The sequence below is a fragment of the Cynoglossus semilaevis genome, chromosome 1 (genome assembly GCF_000523025.1).
Source record: "Cynoglossus semilaevis isolate Cse_v1.0 chromosome 1, Cse_v1.0, whole genome shotgun sequence".
NCBI classification, from domain to species: domain Eukaryota; kingdom Metazoa; phylum Chordata; class Actinopteri; order Pleuronectiformes; family Cynoglossidae; genus Cynoglossus; species Cynoglossus semilaevis.
Genome location: NC_024307.1, coordinates 10,306,558 through 10,321,928, shown reverse-complemented (window position 1 = coordinate 10,321,928; position 15,371 = coordinate 10,306,558). Strand labels below are relative to the sequence as shown.

The window sequence follows — 15,371 nt, the reverse complement described above, 5'->3', positions numbered from 1 at the left end:
GGAGGGAGACAGACGCCATCGGTTTCACAATGACAAATCCAACTGTTGCGGTTCGTTGAAATTCCACATCTTTTATTGTCATATTGTTCGCTGTCAGCCACCCTTCAGACAGTCCCTGCTATAAAACCAATCCTCTGCTGTGCTTCTCTTGCCTCTTGACCTCATCACACCCAGCTCTGGCTTACTATAAACAAACACAGCAGCTATACACTGTGTGATCGGCAGATCATTTGCTCCTCGGCCCAAACATTATCCTCCGACCAAAGCCACCACTTTGGGTCGGCACCGAAGCCAAGAATACAAGTGGCCGTAGCGGCAGGCGCCTGGAAACATTCCCCTTCTCTGCAGCTCCTAATGTTTTCATTCTTGTAAAAAGCTGGTTTTCTTGGTAAGGCAGCTGAATGAATTGTGTAAGGGCCCTTGCAGGGCAGGATGAGAAGAGTTTCAAAATGCTGACAAAGACCTTTGGTCAGGATGTAGTCACATGGGGGAGGCTAAAGTACTTCACACTTCATAATGTTTGCGCAGCATTGAAAGGAGAAAGGGGGACAGAGGAGAGGTAGGAAGGCACACTATTCTGTTTGATTAAAGATTCATGGATTGATTTAAGCAGGTATCTCCAGTAGAAGGCGTTTGTGCTAAAAAGTAAAGTTGCAATAAAAAAAAATCACTTCTGCAATGGCTTTTAAGGCTTTCGTAACATCACATGTCTATTCCAAACAAGACGCCTCAAAAGAAAGGGATAAATTCAGCGTCCAGTGTGTCGAGTGGTTCGATAAAAATCTGTACGTAGGGACAAAACATGCAGCGGTCCACCATCTCATTCTCGAAGGCAGCAAAAGTGAAAATCCGAGTCCTGACCAGACAAAGACCAGAGAGTGTCGCTCCAGAAAACTGGGATCCAGCAACGCAGTGGTCCAGCTTCGAGCAGTCCCACATTTCAACCATTTGCTGGTTCTCTGGGACCGAAGCATCACTGCACTGAACATGTTCTCCCTGGAGTCTGTCCCCACCATGAAGAAAATCCAGCAGGTGTCGCTGTTTGAGGTGAGCAAAAGTGAAGAAGGAGAAGTTTTGATGGTGACCTCCTCTAGCCGCAGGAAGGTGATTCACATCCACCTGGTGAGAGTGGACAGGTGGGAGCTGGTAAAGGAAGTGGCTCTCCAGCAGGATCCTGTGGCTCTGGCAGTAGATGGCGCCACTCTGTGTGTGGCCACCTGTGACAGGTATCTCCTCTGTGATATGGAGACCGGGAGAAGTGAGGAGCTGTTTCCTCACCATCACAACAAACAACGCATCATTGTTTCCTCAGCTGGACAAGGGGAGTTTTTAATGAACGGACCGGAGTCGTTGGGTAAGAAAAGCTAAGCTAAAGATATTTGTTCATTGTTTTTATATATTTTTTTATTTAATATCATATATTTGACTCATGTTTAACAAATATTGGCTAAGTTTGACTGTTCTGTTACCTTACTTTTCATTTAGCTAAATTGCTAGCATAGCATGGCTAATTTGAACCTTTTTGGCTAACTGTTTCTATCCGACTGACCACGAGTTATTTCTAAGCTAGCTTTATCCACTTTTACTTTCTGGGATTTGGGATTTGTTTGAGGTTTTTTTTTTTTGTTTTTTTTTTTCTACTTTTACCTTTTTGCCACTTTTTGATCTATTCTTCCAATTTTCAACAAAGATTAGACAACAAATTTTATGCGGGCTAACTTGAGCTATTTGTTTTGATGGTATGTTGCTAGGTAATTGCTGATCATTAGGTTTTTCTGCAACAATTATGACACATCTTTGTGGGTTAGCTTTTAGCTACAGTTTAGCCACTTGAGCCATTACATTATGGCTTTTGTTAAGTTATTTTCAGAACACTTTTATTAGAACATGAGGATATATCCTCGGATTCAAGACCCCGTCCCAAATGACCTTTTCTGATGTTTGGTCTATGACTGTTCTATGAGTTGCCGGGTGAATACACTTCCATCGTCTTACAGACAACCTCTTCATACTGTATTTGATTTCCATGCCTTGTTCCCCAGGCATGTTTGTAACGAAGGCAGGGACGTGTCAGCGTCCTCCGCTGCAGTGGTCTCTAGAGGTCCAGGCAGCCAGAGTGTGTTTCCCTTACGTCCTCACTTTGCAGCCACACATGTTGTTTGTTTACAGCATATTAGATCAGCGGCACAAACAGACTGTGAGTCAGCATGGAGCCAAGGGTTTGCTCTCAACACCAGGTGAACCCTACAGTTTAATTACAAAGACCAGATTTCTCTCCCAGCTATCATTACTACCTGCTGCTGCTCCTACACCAGTAAATCGCACCTGCTCTTCCCTCAGACGGTGTCATAGTGTTCACAGAAACAGACATTTTCATTCTTCACCCGGTGCCTGTAGCAGAGCAGATCCAAGCACTGGTGGGAGAGAAGCGAGTCCAGGAGGCGTTAACGCTGCTGGAAGGAGTTCAACGTCATCAACCACTTGACTCGTACAAGGTGAAGTGTACGGTTATTTGAATGAAGTGCAATGTGACGTAAATGTCCTTCCTACAAAACCTGACTCTACTGAACCATCAGTATGACCAATAATCATGGCTGACTCCAAAGACACACTGTACGTAATATAATAGCACTACAACTGGCACTTCAATTCCTTTTTTAATCACACACACGTACACACTTAGAAGAACTGCAAATAAAAAGCAAGTAAAAAAAGTACCAGCTGTATTTACCTAACAGTAAGTTTTTGAGTATTTTAAATATAGTCCACATAAGTAGTTAAAAAAAATAAAATAAAAATTGTCCCATGTACCACCAGAGGGAGTCAAAGTACGACCTACGGTCCGCCACACCGTAGTTTGGGAACTGCTGATCTCCAAAAATGTTACTGTAGTTTTTCTTTCAGACATTAACAGAGTCCTAGCAGTATTTTCTTTACCAACTATATTTTATGGTCTGCTTTAACAGTGATAATGACAGTATTTTTCTCCCATATTGTGTTTAAGAGATTTTGTTGTTGTTGTTGTTGTTGTTGTTGTTGTTGTTGTTATTGACAGGAGCTGCAGAAGGGACAGGAGCTGCAGAAGGCCGTCACCTGTCTCGCTGGATTTGCTCACTTTTACCAGCAGGATTTTTCCGAGGCCAAAGATTTATTCATGTAAGCATAAAGTTAAACTTTCTGGATACAAAGTTGGGGCGGGGGGCGGTAAAATTGTCAAACTAATTATTTTATTATTTTTACCACAAAAAGAAAAGGCGACCTTGATCCCAGAGAAATCCTCCTCCTCTACCCTGACCTGAGACAGTGTCTCAGCGAAGACTTTCAGTCCCAGCTTCATCAACACCCCAAAGACCAAGATCTGCAGCTGCTCTGGGCAGAAGACACAAACACATACACTCATTACTTAAACTTCCTGAGAGATTTTCTCCTCGCTGTCAGAGGCACAGAGCAGGACCTGAGGTGCACTGCAGAGGTGGACTGCGCCCTCCTGAGGCTGTACACGGAACTGAGGGACACTGAGCGTCTGCGGGAGTTGGTTTCACTTCCCAATGAGTGCAGACTGGACTACTGTGTTCCTGTTCTGGAACAACAGCACAGGTTCAAATAAACATTCACTAAAACATGTGTCACATCAAAGACCAGTGATAAAAAAAAGTCAGTATTAATTGCATATTGTTTTTTCGTTTGTTTGTTTGTTTTCAGATTCTTTGCTCTGGGATGTCTTTATCAAAGTCATGGGAAACAAATGGAGGCACTCGAGGTATTTCTACCCAGACTGTAGAATTACTATGTTTTCTAATGACAGGGTGGGAAATTATTTAGAAATAATTATAAAATGGGATTGTTTGGACAGTTTCACCAAAGTGTATTTTTATGAAAGTGTGGCTAACATTTAGGTGGTTTTTTTTTTTAACCTCTTTGATGCCAAATGTTACCGGATTCCAACGAAGCTAGTATTAATCTGTATTAATCTGTGAATTCCCAGACCTGGATGAAGATTGTAGATGGGTTAGACGAAGACCCCTCTTGTTCAGATGTATATGGTCACATCATCGTCACACTCAGTGAACTGAAAGACAAAGGGACTGTGTGGAAGTGTGCAGACTGGACTCTGCAGAAAAATCCAGAGGTGACTTGTCTTTTAGTTTTCACTTCCTAAGTCTTCCTGTAGGGGTCAGAGTTGGACAGTAAAATTATACGGGCCTATTACAAGCTGAAAATAATTTTCACATAACCATAGGTAGCTGTTTTTAATTGTGTCTCTGATTGTGCTGCACTTGTCTGTCATGAAAGAACAAACGGCCGTTTTCTTTGATTCCACAAAGATTGCAGTACGGATCTTCACCAGGCGTCTGCCACGTGATTTATTGGAGACACAAGACGTCCTGACTTTCTTGGAGAAATACCTAGTGGCGTTAATTTTGTATCTCGAGTTCCTAATAAATGATTTGTGCAGCGAGGTGGGTACGGCAACAGCAACCTAATCAAATACCCTGACATTTTTATTAAATGCACTGAGACATGATTGCTTTATTCCTCGCCCTCAGGAGGAAAGCCATCACAACCGTCTGGCCCTGGCATATGTTACTCAGACGCTGCAGAAGGAAGAGGAAGAAGATTTGAACCCCACCATAGGGAAGTTACAGCATCTGCTGTGGGAATCTGAATTCTACGACATTTCCACAGTGTACGGTGTGTGTGAGCGCCCCTCTAAGGTCAATTCCATAAAACTTGGCAACCTCACTCAGAACGTGACAAAAATAAAAATTTATATCACATACATATTTAGTTGCCCATTGAATAATAAACCAATATGTGACAAAAGGACAGACTTGGTATCATCACACACTTCACCACTAACACACCATAAAGTCATACAATAAGATTCAGTGAGGTTTAATGGTGTGCAGCCTCACTGGTAGGTTACTGGTTTCTGCATCATAATTGGGTATAAATGGATCATCCGCTAAACGTCAAATAAGTTGTCATTATTTACATTATCACAATGGTAGAAAAAGTTAGGGAAACTGTTGTTTCAGCATAATCGTCAAGAACTTTAGATTTGGGGTCTGCAACCTTCAACATTAAGAGAGCCGTCATGCTACAGTGACGGACACTGGGGAACTTTCCGAACTTCTTCAGAAAGTCATATATTGTTACAGTCTTGGATTTGGGTTTTTAAAAATCCACAACTGTTCCTGTTTGTTTTTGTTGAATCCTTCAATACCAACTCATTTTCCTGTTTTAGAGGCAGTGAAGTCAACAGCCCTGCACAGTGTGAAAGCCATTCTCCTTGGAAGGCTTGGGAAACATTCTCAGGCTCTGCAGGTGCTCGTACACCAGGAGCAGAACCTTCAGGCTGCTCTGGTGTACTGCCACAGAGCTTCCAGAGACCAGGAGCCTCAGTTCAAACAGGCCCTGATGATGGACCTGCTCCAAATCTATCTGGACTCTGAGGAACTAATCAACAATGCGGTCGATCTTCTGAATGACAACCCTCAGGCCTTCACTGCTCAGACAGTCATCCAGCTGCTGCCGGACTCCTGGTCCGTTCAGCTCCTCTCTCGGTTCTTAGTCAGATCTGTGAGGACAACTGTCCACCAGAGGAGGATGGTGAAGCTACAGAAGATGCTGGTCCAGGCAGAACTCCGGCGGCACAAGGTCGCTTGGGTGAGTTTAATAACATATTCCACATTTTCTATTGCAGTCAACATGATCTTGTTTGTCCTCTTCTGAGCTATGTTGCCCTTTTTTTGCCCTCTCCTCAGCAGATGCAGGCCTCAAAAATGAAATTCAGCCTGGGCAAGGAACAGGCATGTAAGGTCTGTCAGACGGTCATCGCAGAGCCAGCGTTTGCATGTAATTCTCATGGTGATATTGTGCACATTAGCTGCTCAGGAATGATTTAACACCATAAGAACAATGATGGACCATTCAGAGGTTTTTTACCCATTGTTTTATATATATATATATTTCAAATTAGGCTCTTGGCTCAAATCACTAAAGGAAGAACTGTGAAAGGTGATGGATAATTCTAAAATTCTGAGTGACTAAATTGAGAAACAAAATTGTTTCCCCAGATACATTTTGAGTCACTAGTGACCCCTAGTCCTAGTCACTGACAAAGTTCAAATCAGGTCTGTCATATGTCTTCATGATTTCAAGTTTGACTTATCGAAGATACTGTATATTTGGGCAGAGACTCATCCCCAGCACTTCTAGCCAAAATCAGAGACACAAAAAATTGGAATCAGGAGTCGAGTCGAGTCTGAGTCGATTCCAGTCTTTAGAAAAAAGTGAATCCACAAGAAAAAGTTTGAATTAGTTGAATAAAAGTGAGTCTCTGCTGAGTTGTGCTGAACTTATAGGGGTTTAATGTGCATTCAAGTCCAAGTCCAAGTCCTCAGTTGTTTAGTACTAGTCACTACAGAACTCAAGTCTTTTCTACATCACTGTGAGATACAGTATTGGAGTATTTCCAGGCAGGAAGAGTGTGCCCTAAGTCCGAGTGTGTCATCTATTCCAACACTTCACAGGCAGACACGTTTCTCAATACTAGAAGGAGCAAATAACTGGTTTCCAAAATATAAAAGAGCCTACTTTGCCCTTTTCCAGTTCAGCAGAGTCCTCGAGACACTGTGGACAGCAATAACTACCATAAAGTGGATTGTAGAGGACATGCGGGGACATATAGTCACTGATCAGACGCTGGAGTTTTACATGGAAACCACCTGTGGTCACACAATCGACCTTCCTCCACTGCCTTCTATATGCATCCCCACCATCATGGTTTCCACTGACTGTGTTAATTTGCCTGAATAGAGCTGAATATAGAAAGTCAACACACAGCACTTTTTTTTTTTTCAAATTCAGCCTGTGCATTAATAAACCTTTATGTGATGGTTTGCAAGTCAACAGTTGGACGAAGTGCAGAGTTCATTTCAAGTCAGCATCTTTATGATGTGTTTGTTTATTCCAGGGACTGTGAAGATCAGAGAACAGTTTCTCTTCTACCTTCTTCATCCTCATATGATTAGTGAGCATCGTGGATATAAATAACAACAGATATATAAAATAATCACACAGGGGCTTGTGTGTCCACAACACAGTATGTTATTTTGTTTATAAACTTAAACACATATCATTAGTCACATGACAGCGGTCTGAAGATTTGTTTATTTCTGTCAGAATTTAATCACCCTGGCTAACCCCAAATGCCAGCATTTCTTTATACTGATGCATTTGGGGACAAGCGTTGAGAAAACGCCTAAGGAGGCTGGAACGGGGACTTGGCTTTAGGTTCTTGGCTTTCTGTGAGTGACTAATTGCAATGTAGATAAATTAGGAAAAATTAGTATGTTGGACGAGATCATCCCATCAGTTTCCTTGTGCCAAAGTTTCTCCCTAATAAGGTTGAGTAAGGTCACATTTCTTATTGTTGCCCCTGAGGAAAATAGGAAATGTTTGATAAAGCTCTTAGAAATATAACTGGAGCCAAACTTTTCAGATACCGGGGAATAATACAAAAGCTTTTTGTAAATTTACATTATTGTACTACATTTTTGATTACATCAAAAGCTGTTTTTGCAACACTGAAAATCACACAAAACAATCTCTTACTGGGCTGTTGAATATAATTAGATTGATAAAAGATAAAAGTTAGAAGTTAGGCTTGAAACGGGTTAGATAGATGTAAATTAAAGTAGCAAAAACAAAAAGGGATTAGCCCCTAGGTTTAGCTGCTAACCTAATCATAAGAGGCTAACCTACTGCTAATCCAAAATTATGTGTAAATAAATATGATTCAAGGTAAAGTTAATACAGAATTACTGTAGTCAGATGCAGGAAAATAAACTACGCACATTGAGACTAAAGTTAGACCAAAAGATATCCTAATATTAGCCAAAACATTGCTAAAAGTAGAAAACATGATAAAGTAACGTTAGCAAACAAACTTGGGGCTTTGCTAAAAATGTCAAGGCTGCCATCTTTAGCCATTCCTGACAAAAAGGCAACGCTAACTGAATATAAGACAGAGGAAAACTGGTAGCTCAAAAATAGGAGCTAGCCACTAAGATTTATACTGTAACAATATTAAATTTGCCCAGAAACAGCTCAGAGACTAATACATAAACAATGCAGAAATAGCTAAAAGTTAGCCAAAAATATAATGTCATGTTATCACAGACATTAATAAAACTAAAATAAGATGAGATAAAGAAATGAGAACAGAATAAAAAAAAAAAAAACAACAAATGACCAATAAAACTAATTAAACTGGATGCAGATAAAGGATTAATTTTATCATTCAGGCAAAAACTATTTTTATAGATTTATTCTCATTTATCCTCTTTTTAAATTCTGTGTTTTAGTTGATGTGTACTAGCTGTAGTATTGTACTAGGTTTATATTAAACCAAATCTACTCTTTCTTAAGTATTTGGGTCCTTTTGACCTGCATTTTTATGAACATAACTAGAACTAAAATACTAATACTGTACTATTTTTACCTGCCCTGTTTCATTAAATGCCATTGCAACATAATGTTGTTAAACACACATGTGTAAGAATAGGAAACTCAAAAAGTAAAAGCCATGGTTTGCAGGCTTTTAAGACCAAAAAAAAGGCCTTTCACAGATTTATATAAACACTGAGGTAGTGCTGTTCAGTGACTGGCCCAGCCCCCGGGCCGGACCTGATGACCAGTGACCACTGGGTGGACCTGTGGCCCGAGGTCACTACTTCCCTCCCTTCTCAGACATCCTCAGGGAGACATTAATGTTGTTTTGACCACTTGAGGTCATGCTGTGTCCTAAAAAAATAACTTCATGTTTGATGTTGACCAACAGCCCTGTGTAACCAGGAGGTGAAAATACACAGAGAGAAGTACAAATACACACCCAGAGGAATAAAAAAAAAACATGTTAGATTAACAAGATTAAAAACATTTTTTCCATTACTTTTCTTATCTGATGCAAGTCATAATTAACGGTCTCTCTTCAGTGAACACCAGAGCTTGTTGCCTGAGCAGGACTGGACACTTCAGAACACCCTGGGGTGTGGGCCAGATGGTCATTTTACACATGAGGGGAATGAATTGGATGCAAAAGTCAACAGTTGGAGGAAAGTATGGTAGGTACCCAGACATTGGTCTCCCATTATAAATATCCATGTCACCACAGAGCTGGTGCTGGGAGAGAAAATAGGAACAGTTTCTTCCTGTGCTTTTCTAAATTTGAGGTAAAATATGTCTGCTGTCTGGACTGTAGGATGTCATTGTTTACATATTAACATGGTTTTTATTGGGGGAGGAAGCAGTAATGAAACGCACTGCACCATTTTACCTATTGAGCACGGAATACAAATAAATGATTCCTCGGATTGTGGTCACTTTTTCACAGTTCATTATTTAATGTTTTTTTTTAACTTGGTTCATAATTTAGGGGGAAACTGTCTTTTTTATAACACGTTACAGTGCTGTTCACAGTCAACAACTCACTTAAAAATAGACCAAGTTGTTCCCAGACCTTTCAAGCAGCGCCATCTTTTGGTATGTATCTATTGTCGAACCACCAACACTCAACTCTGACGCAGTTACAGTTTTTCGTCAGAATTCTACTGCATGTTATTTAAACACTTTGATTCCTTGAACACTTTAAACCTCCATGAAAAAGAAAAAAAATATCAAAAATATCCACACAAATTATCATTTCAAGTGCAATGCAACATGCACCACTTTTTCTACAGAGACCAGCGTGATTGTGATACTTTCAAGTTCAAGTTCAACAACATACCATCGATTGAGCTTGTCTATTGACGCTACTCTGACATCAGAGTGTACTTGGTGATCTCAAACAGAACAACAATAAACAACTTCAAAATATATATTTTTATAACCTCAGCCAAGACACATCACTCTACAAAACTAAATATACTGTTCAAAAAATTAAAGTTTAATAAGTAATGGCGTTCAAGTATCGTTAGAAATTATTTTGAAGTTCAGTGCCATGTGTTAAGATCCTACACGATTCCAGTTCCAGTTAACACAGCGGACCTTGAGTGCTGTCTGCAGCCTTTGTTGTGTAAGAGTTTAGCATCTGTGGGCCTCCAGAGGCTGTGAAGAATAACACACTGTACACTACTTACAGAAAAAAACCATCAGAATGTTTAAAAATTTAACGAAAATAAATAAATTCTTGCTCGGTAGCAACTGTGGCCTTTGTGCTTCTCTGCAAAGTGGGAAAAAGGCAATGAAATCAGTGACTCTGCATTTATAGAACACGAAGAAAAACCACAAGAAGGAGCATGTTTCACCACCAGGGTGTAAAACGTGCGGTTTTGATATTAAGTGTCTTTGAACCAATTTTTGTTTTCTTTTTTACTCTCATTAGCTTTTACGATGATGTGTTTTCCACATTTCTATGGTGAAAACTCCAGAAAAAGTGCTGAGGGAAAGTGTTGCCTGAAGATTATGAAAACTGCAGCAGGTACTTCACTAAATAAGGCCTAAGGGAAAAGATGAATACACAATGCTTCGCTGTGCATCGTGCATCATATTTATAGTCTAAGCCACAAATTACTGTATCATGTCCCTCATGACGCATTTTTCAGTCTTTTAGTGGTTAGTGAAAGACAAGGAGAATCTTAAATTGGTAGCAATAATAGCAAGTTTGAAGAAAACCTAAGCGATTGAAGTTTAATTCCCACTTTCGCCAGCAATACTAATTCTGTAGATACGGCAGAACATGTATGGGAAGAAATAGCCAAAGAGGATGATCAAAGCAAATCTTTTTTAAACCCCTAAAGCAACACTCTCATTTTCATGACTTGCTACCTTGGGGTTTGGCAGAATGCCACTGGGAGAAATGTGTGGGGTGGCCCCACTGGAGACACACAGGGCAGAAACGGTGACCACAGACACCCACCCGGCCCTGATGCATGGATGCATGGCTTATATACATCATACTGTACTTTACAGACACACACACACACCCATGACTTACAGAGCAATCATTGTTCGACTGTAACCACTCACCGAAGCTGTTTGTTTGACTGGAAGTTGTAAGGAAACCCAACTAGAACACGCTGTGCCCAAAATAAGGCACACATGTTGCAGATCAGCCACTGGCTACTGTCAGAATGACTACTCACTGGGGCGGAAGTTTTCCAAACTGATACTTTAACTTGGATACATTAAATAAAAGTACAATACACTACAGCACTAAAGATATTTAGGTTGAAATGTATTTGCCTTTTGCAGCCTCCTTCCCACAGGGTCGAGGACCTGGGGGTGGCCCCACCCCCCACTTTGGGAACCACCGGCCTCTAGCCAGGATTGAGATGTTCAGGACGACCTCTATGTTTTAGTATATAAATAGTTGCAATTGTGGTGCTTTGGCCCAGAGGCAATGTCTCTGTCATTGGTGTGGAACCCCAGGGTTCACCTCCTGGGCAAGATTGAATCCCGGTTGGGGGCAGTCTCCTCCTGTCTCCTTCCTGTGGACTCACCGCCTGCAGGAAGGTTCAGGGGGGTTGATACGTTGCAGTGTGATTTCAGTGGCTTTGGTGTGAATTGTCCAAATATTAACTACAGTTTTTTCCTATCTTAAAGTCATCAGACAGAGGTGGGGTATTTGTCTGATGAGATGGGATGGATGGGTAAACTTGGGGCACTTCTCCCCATCTACGCCCCGACCTATTGTCAATTTAGATTGTCTAATTAACCTAATCCCCAAAGAGCATGTTTTTTGCACTATGAGAGGAAGCTGCAGTACCAAGATAATCCACAAGCAGGCCAAACACATGGATAATATAGAAAGACCAAACTGTTACTGGTGGAGATCAAATGTTTCATCATCTTGCTGTGAGGCATTAGCATTATATAAGTCCATAGGAATGAAGAAGAAAAACAGGATTTAAATTTTAAAAACATTGAATAGAGATCTATATAATTTTCATGCCAGGTCTGGAAATTTCCAACGTATTTAGAAAAAAAGATAATGATAAATGGCACAACATGGCAGTCCAACAGAAGTCTGATTTAAATGGAAAAGGTGAATATTACCTGCAACCAGGGTTTGACTGGATTGTTCTGTGAGACTTCAGGTAATTTGGATTATTTTTTCTCCCGATCTCAGCTCTTTTTCAGGCAGACTGTCTGCCTTTTTAATTGCAAGTGATCAAATCGGATTTGTTTGTACAGACGTACTTAACCCGTCTGCAGGGCATGCAGCAGAAATGGAGCAACATCGTCTTGCGCTACAGGCATTCATTCCATCAGATATTGTTGATGGTGTGACTTGAGCAACACTTCGGTCATTAAATGCTAGATGTTAAAAGGGACAAAAGAGAACATTTTTGTAGATGTGACCTTCAGATTGACCCTGGCTGCCAAACATATTCAATTTTAACGTTTCATAGCCCAAAGAATATTTAATGAAAATTCCATGATATTCAAGGTCATGACATTTTTTAAAAAAATATCCAATGTCTTTAACGCACTGACCGAGAGAAAGATCAACGTACAGAGATTTCACTTGTTTTTCTGAGCCATAAATAGATAGTTCTCCTGTGCAGCTCAGCATAATGACCGGTAGTCATGTGTTTAAGAGCAGAGGTGGAGAGTTTAATACTACACCCTAGGGGTCTACTTTTGGTTGTCCACCTGTTTTCTATCTTTTTATTTTTCTTGATCTCCAGGTGGAACAGCATTAATCTCTGAATCCTGTGGGTGTCCTGGAAAAGAAATACATCTCCGTAGTGGTTACCACGTCGGTCACAACCACCATCCTTCAGTCATTAACTATTTCACACCAGCGTTTGAATATAGGTCCAAGGTTTGCGCCATGTGTTCTGACCGACAACCCATATGGGTTTGACCTACTGTTTGCCCACAGGCGGGTAAAGAACAACTGGTAACAATATGTGGACCACAGGAATAAAATTATCCTCTGAAGAGAAAGAGAATTCAGGAAAACTCAAACAAGTGTTTTAGTTACATTTCTCAAACAATTTGAATAAATTACCCTGTAATGTCTCCAAGAGCTTTTAGTTTTGTCAACAACACTGAAAATAAACCTAAAAATAACCAATAGCAAGATTGAAAAAAAAGCTTTTATTCCAATATTCCAAAATTACATTTACTATAGGGTCATGGGAAGTTGGCTTAGAAACTGCTAAATGTGAAAGGGAGTTACATTTAGCTTAGCTTTTCCTAGAAGCTTAGCCTAGAAACTGGGAAAAGTCAAAAGAGCTAAAAGGCAAAAACATAAAGGTAGCTTGGAAATAACTACCAGTCGCACAGAAATTACTTTAAGAAAGGGCAAAAAAAAAAGGAAATAAATCTACAGATGACGCACAAACCGCTAAAATAAGACCAAAATAGTTTGAACGGCTAATTAGTGACAGATAAAAGTTAGCCCATAAATTGCCATAAGGAATAGCAAAATAAAATAATATATTAAAAAAAGTCATGTTAGCGCACAGCTGATGAAGAGTTTGACTAATGTAATTAAAACTGTAGGGGCCAGTGTCGTTGACCACAGGGTCACTTAGATTTTCTGAGCTTTATCTGTGAACGTACACCTCCTGTGCTGTTCAACATCACTGATTACAGAGCAGCTCACTGTTACTGTAGCCTGGGAAAGTTGAGACCATAGGATCACGCATAATTAGACTTTTAGCGCCAATCCTCCCCACAGATGAACACACCCTTCACCACAACAGATCGAGCAGGGAGTTAAAACCAACACCATATCAAGCACTGCAGTTAAAGATGCCTTCACTGTGCTATCTAGCACTGAACGCACTGCAAGCCACACAATAAAGGTCCCGGGGGTGGGGGGGAAATCCAATACCAACCCCAGAAAGCCTCTTCGACCTTCAAAACGAAAGCATCTGTAGCAGGAATCTCCAGTAATCTGTATTTAGAGACGAAAAAAGTCCCGTGAACTATCATAAACTATCATAAAGTCTGACAAATTAGAGGTGTATTGTGTTTTAGCATAGAATTACAATTCTATTTCTAAAGATCGAACATCTCTGGAAGCATTGAACGACGGCTATTTCAAGGCCTTCATTAAGTCTTCCGTGAACCCTAACTACCACGGAGAGCCAGAGAATGGGGCGATTTTCAGCTGACGTGAATCTGCACGGCATTTTGGCATTTTGTGGTTTCATAAACCAACACATACCCATACTTCAGGGTATTTCAGGAGAGCCTGTGCATCACCATGGAAAACAAAGTGCAAATAACAATTACCAGACGGTACAAGATGTTCTCCAAACTGGGCAGGAAGCGACCAGAAAATATGAAGTCTCTAATGTTTTGATGCGTTAGTGTTACATAATTAGACGACTTTTGTGACTTTTACTCCACTGACCTAGTATTTTACTTTCTGTGGAGTAGTAAGTTGTGACAAAAAAAATGTTGAATTAGTCTATGAGCAGAGTGTATGATGACTCCTGATTCTGATAACTTTGAGTCCCAGGGGTGTGGGGGTGACTGAAGCCAATCCCAGCGTTCATCAAGTAGTAGTCAGACAATACACACCCTGGACAGTCCACTCCATCACTGGGTCACATACAAAGACCAACGTTCACACATACCTATTTCTGTGTATACCTATTTCATACCTAAGATGTTTAATTTAGCGATTCCTGGGGTCCTTGAATAAAACCCAAGCACACACAGGAGGACAAAAACAAGGACATCGCCACAGAGACAGACTGTCAGTTATCACCGGGAAGTTATCTTCTTGCTGTAAGGCGAGATCCCTTACCACCACTATACCACCTTAAGGGTTTTTTACTTAATACATAGCTATTGTTTTGTAGCAAATGTAAAATTATTGAACACTAGTTGAAAAATGATTAATGTTCATTTGATCATTTTGGAGATAAAGTTAGAGAGGTGAGGTTGAGATGGTTTGGAAACGTACTAAGGTGAGAGTGTGAATATATCGGACAAAGGATGTTGGAGATGGGAGTTTCTAGATAAGAGGAGAAGAGGAAGATTTCAGAGGAGGAGATCTTTGGATCTTGTAAAAGAGGACATAGAGATAGTTGGGGTTAGGGTTAGATGAGGGCAAATGATCAGCTGTGGCGACCCCTGAAAGGAAGAGCCAAAGTAAAGTAAAGTCAAAATGTATAGGTAAAAGCGACAGAAAGAAAGAAGCAGCAAATTTAACCAAAAACCGCCTGGAAAATAATGTTGACGTTGCAACAACCAAAACTGCTACCAAACATTTACTCTCTACCCTTTATTTTTATATTTCAAACTTCATCTGAAAATCTCTTCCTCTGTTGTTCCTCTGGCCCGGCTCTTGCTCCACCACCTGTCATGATCTCATATCAGCTTTCAGCACACGCTCA

The 15,371-nt window shown here is 40.5% G+C and overlaps 1 protein-coding gene across 2 annotated transcripts; it reads left to right on the top strand.

The window, feature by feature from the left end:
• The first annotated feature begins 6 nt into the window (after positions 1-6).
• On the top strand, positions 7-9,714 carry LOC103378747 (transforming growth factor-beta receptor-associated protein 1). Of its 2 annotated transcripts, none has more exons than XM_008310065.3 (11): positions 7-1,354; positions 2,043-2,237; positions 2,341-2,495; positions 3,074-3,156; positions 3,250-3,597; positions 3,703-3,760; positions 3,986-4,129; positions 4,326-4,460; positions 4,548-4,692; positions 5,249-5,670; positions 5,772-9,714. In XM_008310065.3, exons 1-11 carry the CDS (start codon positions 679-681, stop codon positions 5,907-5,909), a joined length of 2,499 nt encoding a protein of 832 aa, XP_008308287.1. In that variant the 5' UTR covers positions 7-678; the 3' UTR covers positions 5,910-9,714. The 2 variants fall into 2 exon arrangements, with proteins under 2 accessions (XP_008308287.1, XP_016895075.1); XM_017039586.2 differs by having other exon boundaries at positions 5,769-9,713.
• Positions 9,715-15,371: the final 5,657 nt, after the last annotated feature.

Coding starts and splice junctions, on each gene's coding strand:
- LOC103378747 (XM_017039586.2), top strand. CDS start 679: ATGGCTTTTAAGGCTTTCGTAACATCACATGTCTATTCCAAACAAGAC. Junction 2,238..2,340: donor GGGTTTGCTCTCAACACCAG/GTGAACCCTACA, acceptor CTCTTCCCTCAG/ACGGTGTCATAGTGTTCACA. Junction 2,496..3,073: donor AACCACTTGACTCGTACAAG/GTGAAGTGTACG, acceptor CAGAAGGGACAG/GAGCTGCAGAAGGCCGTCAC.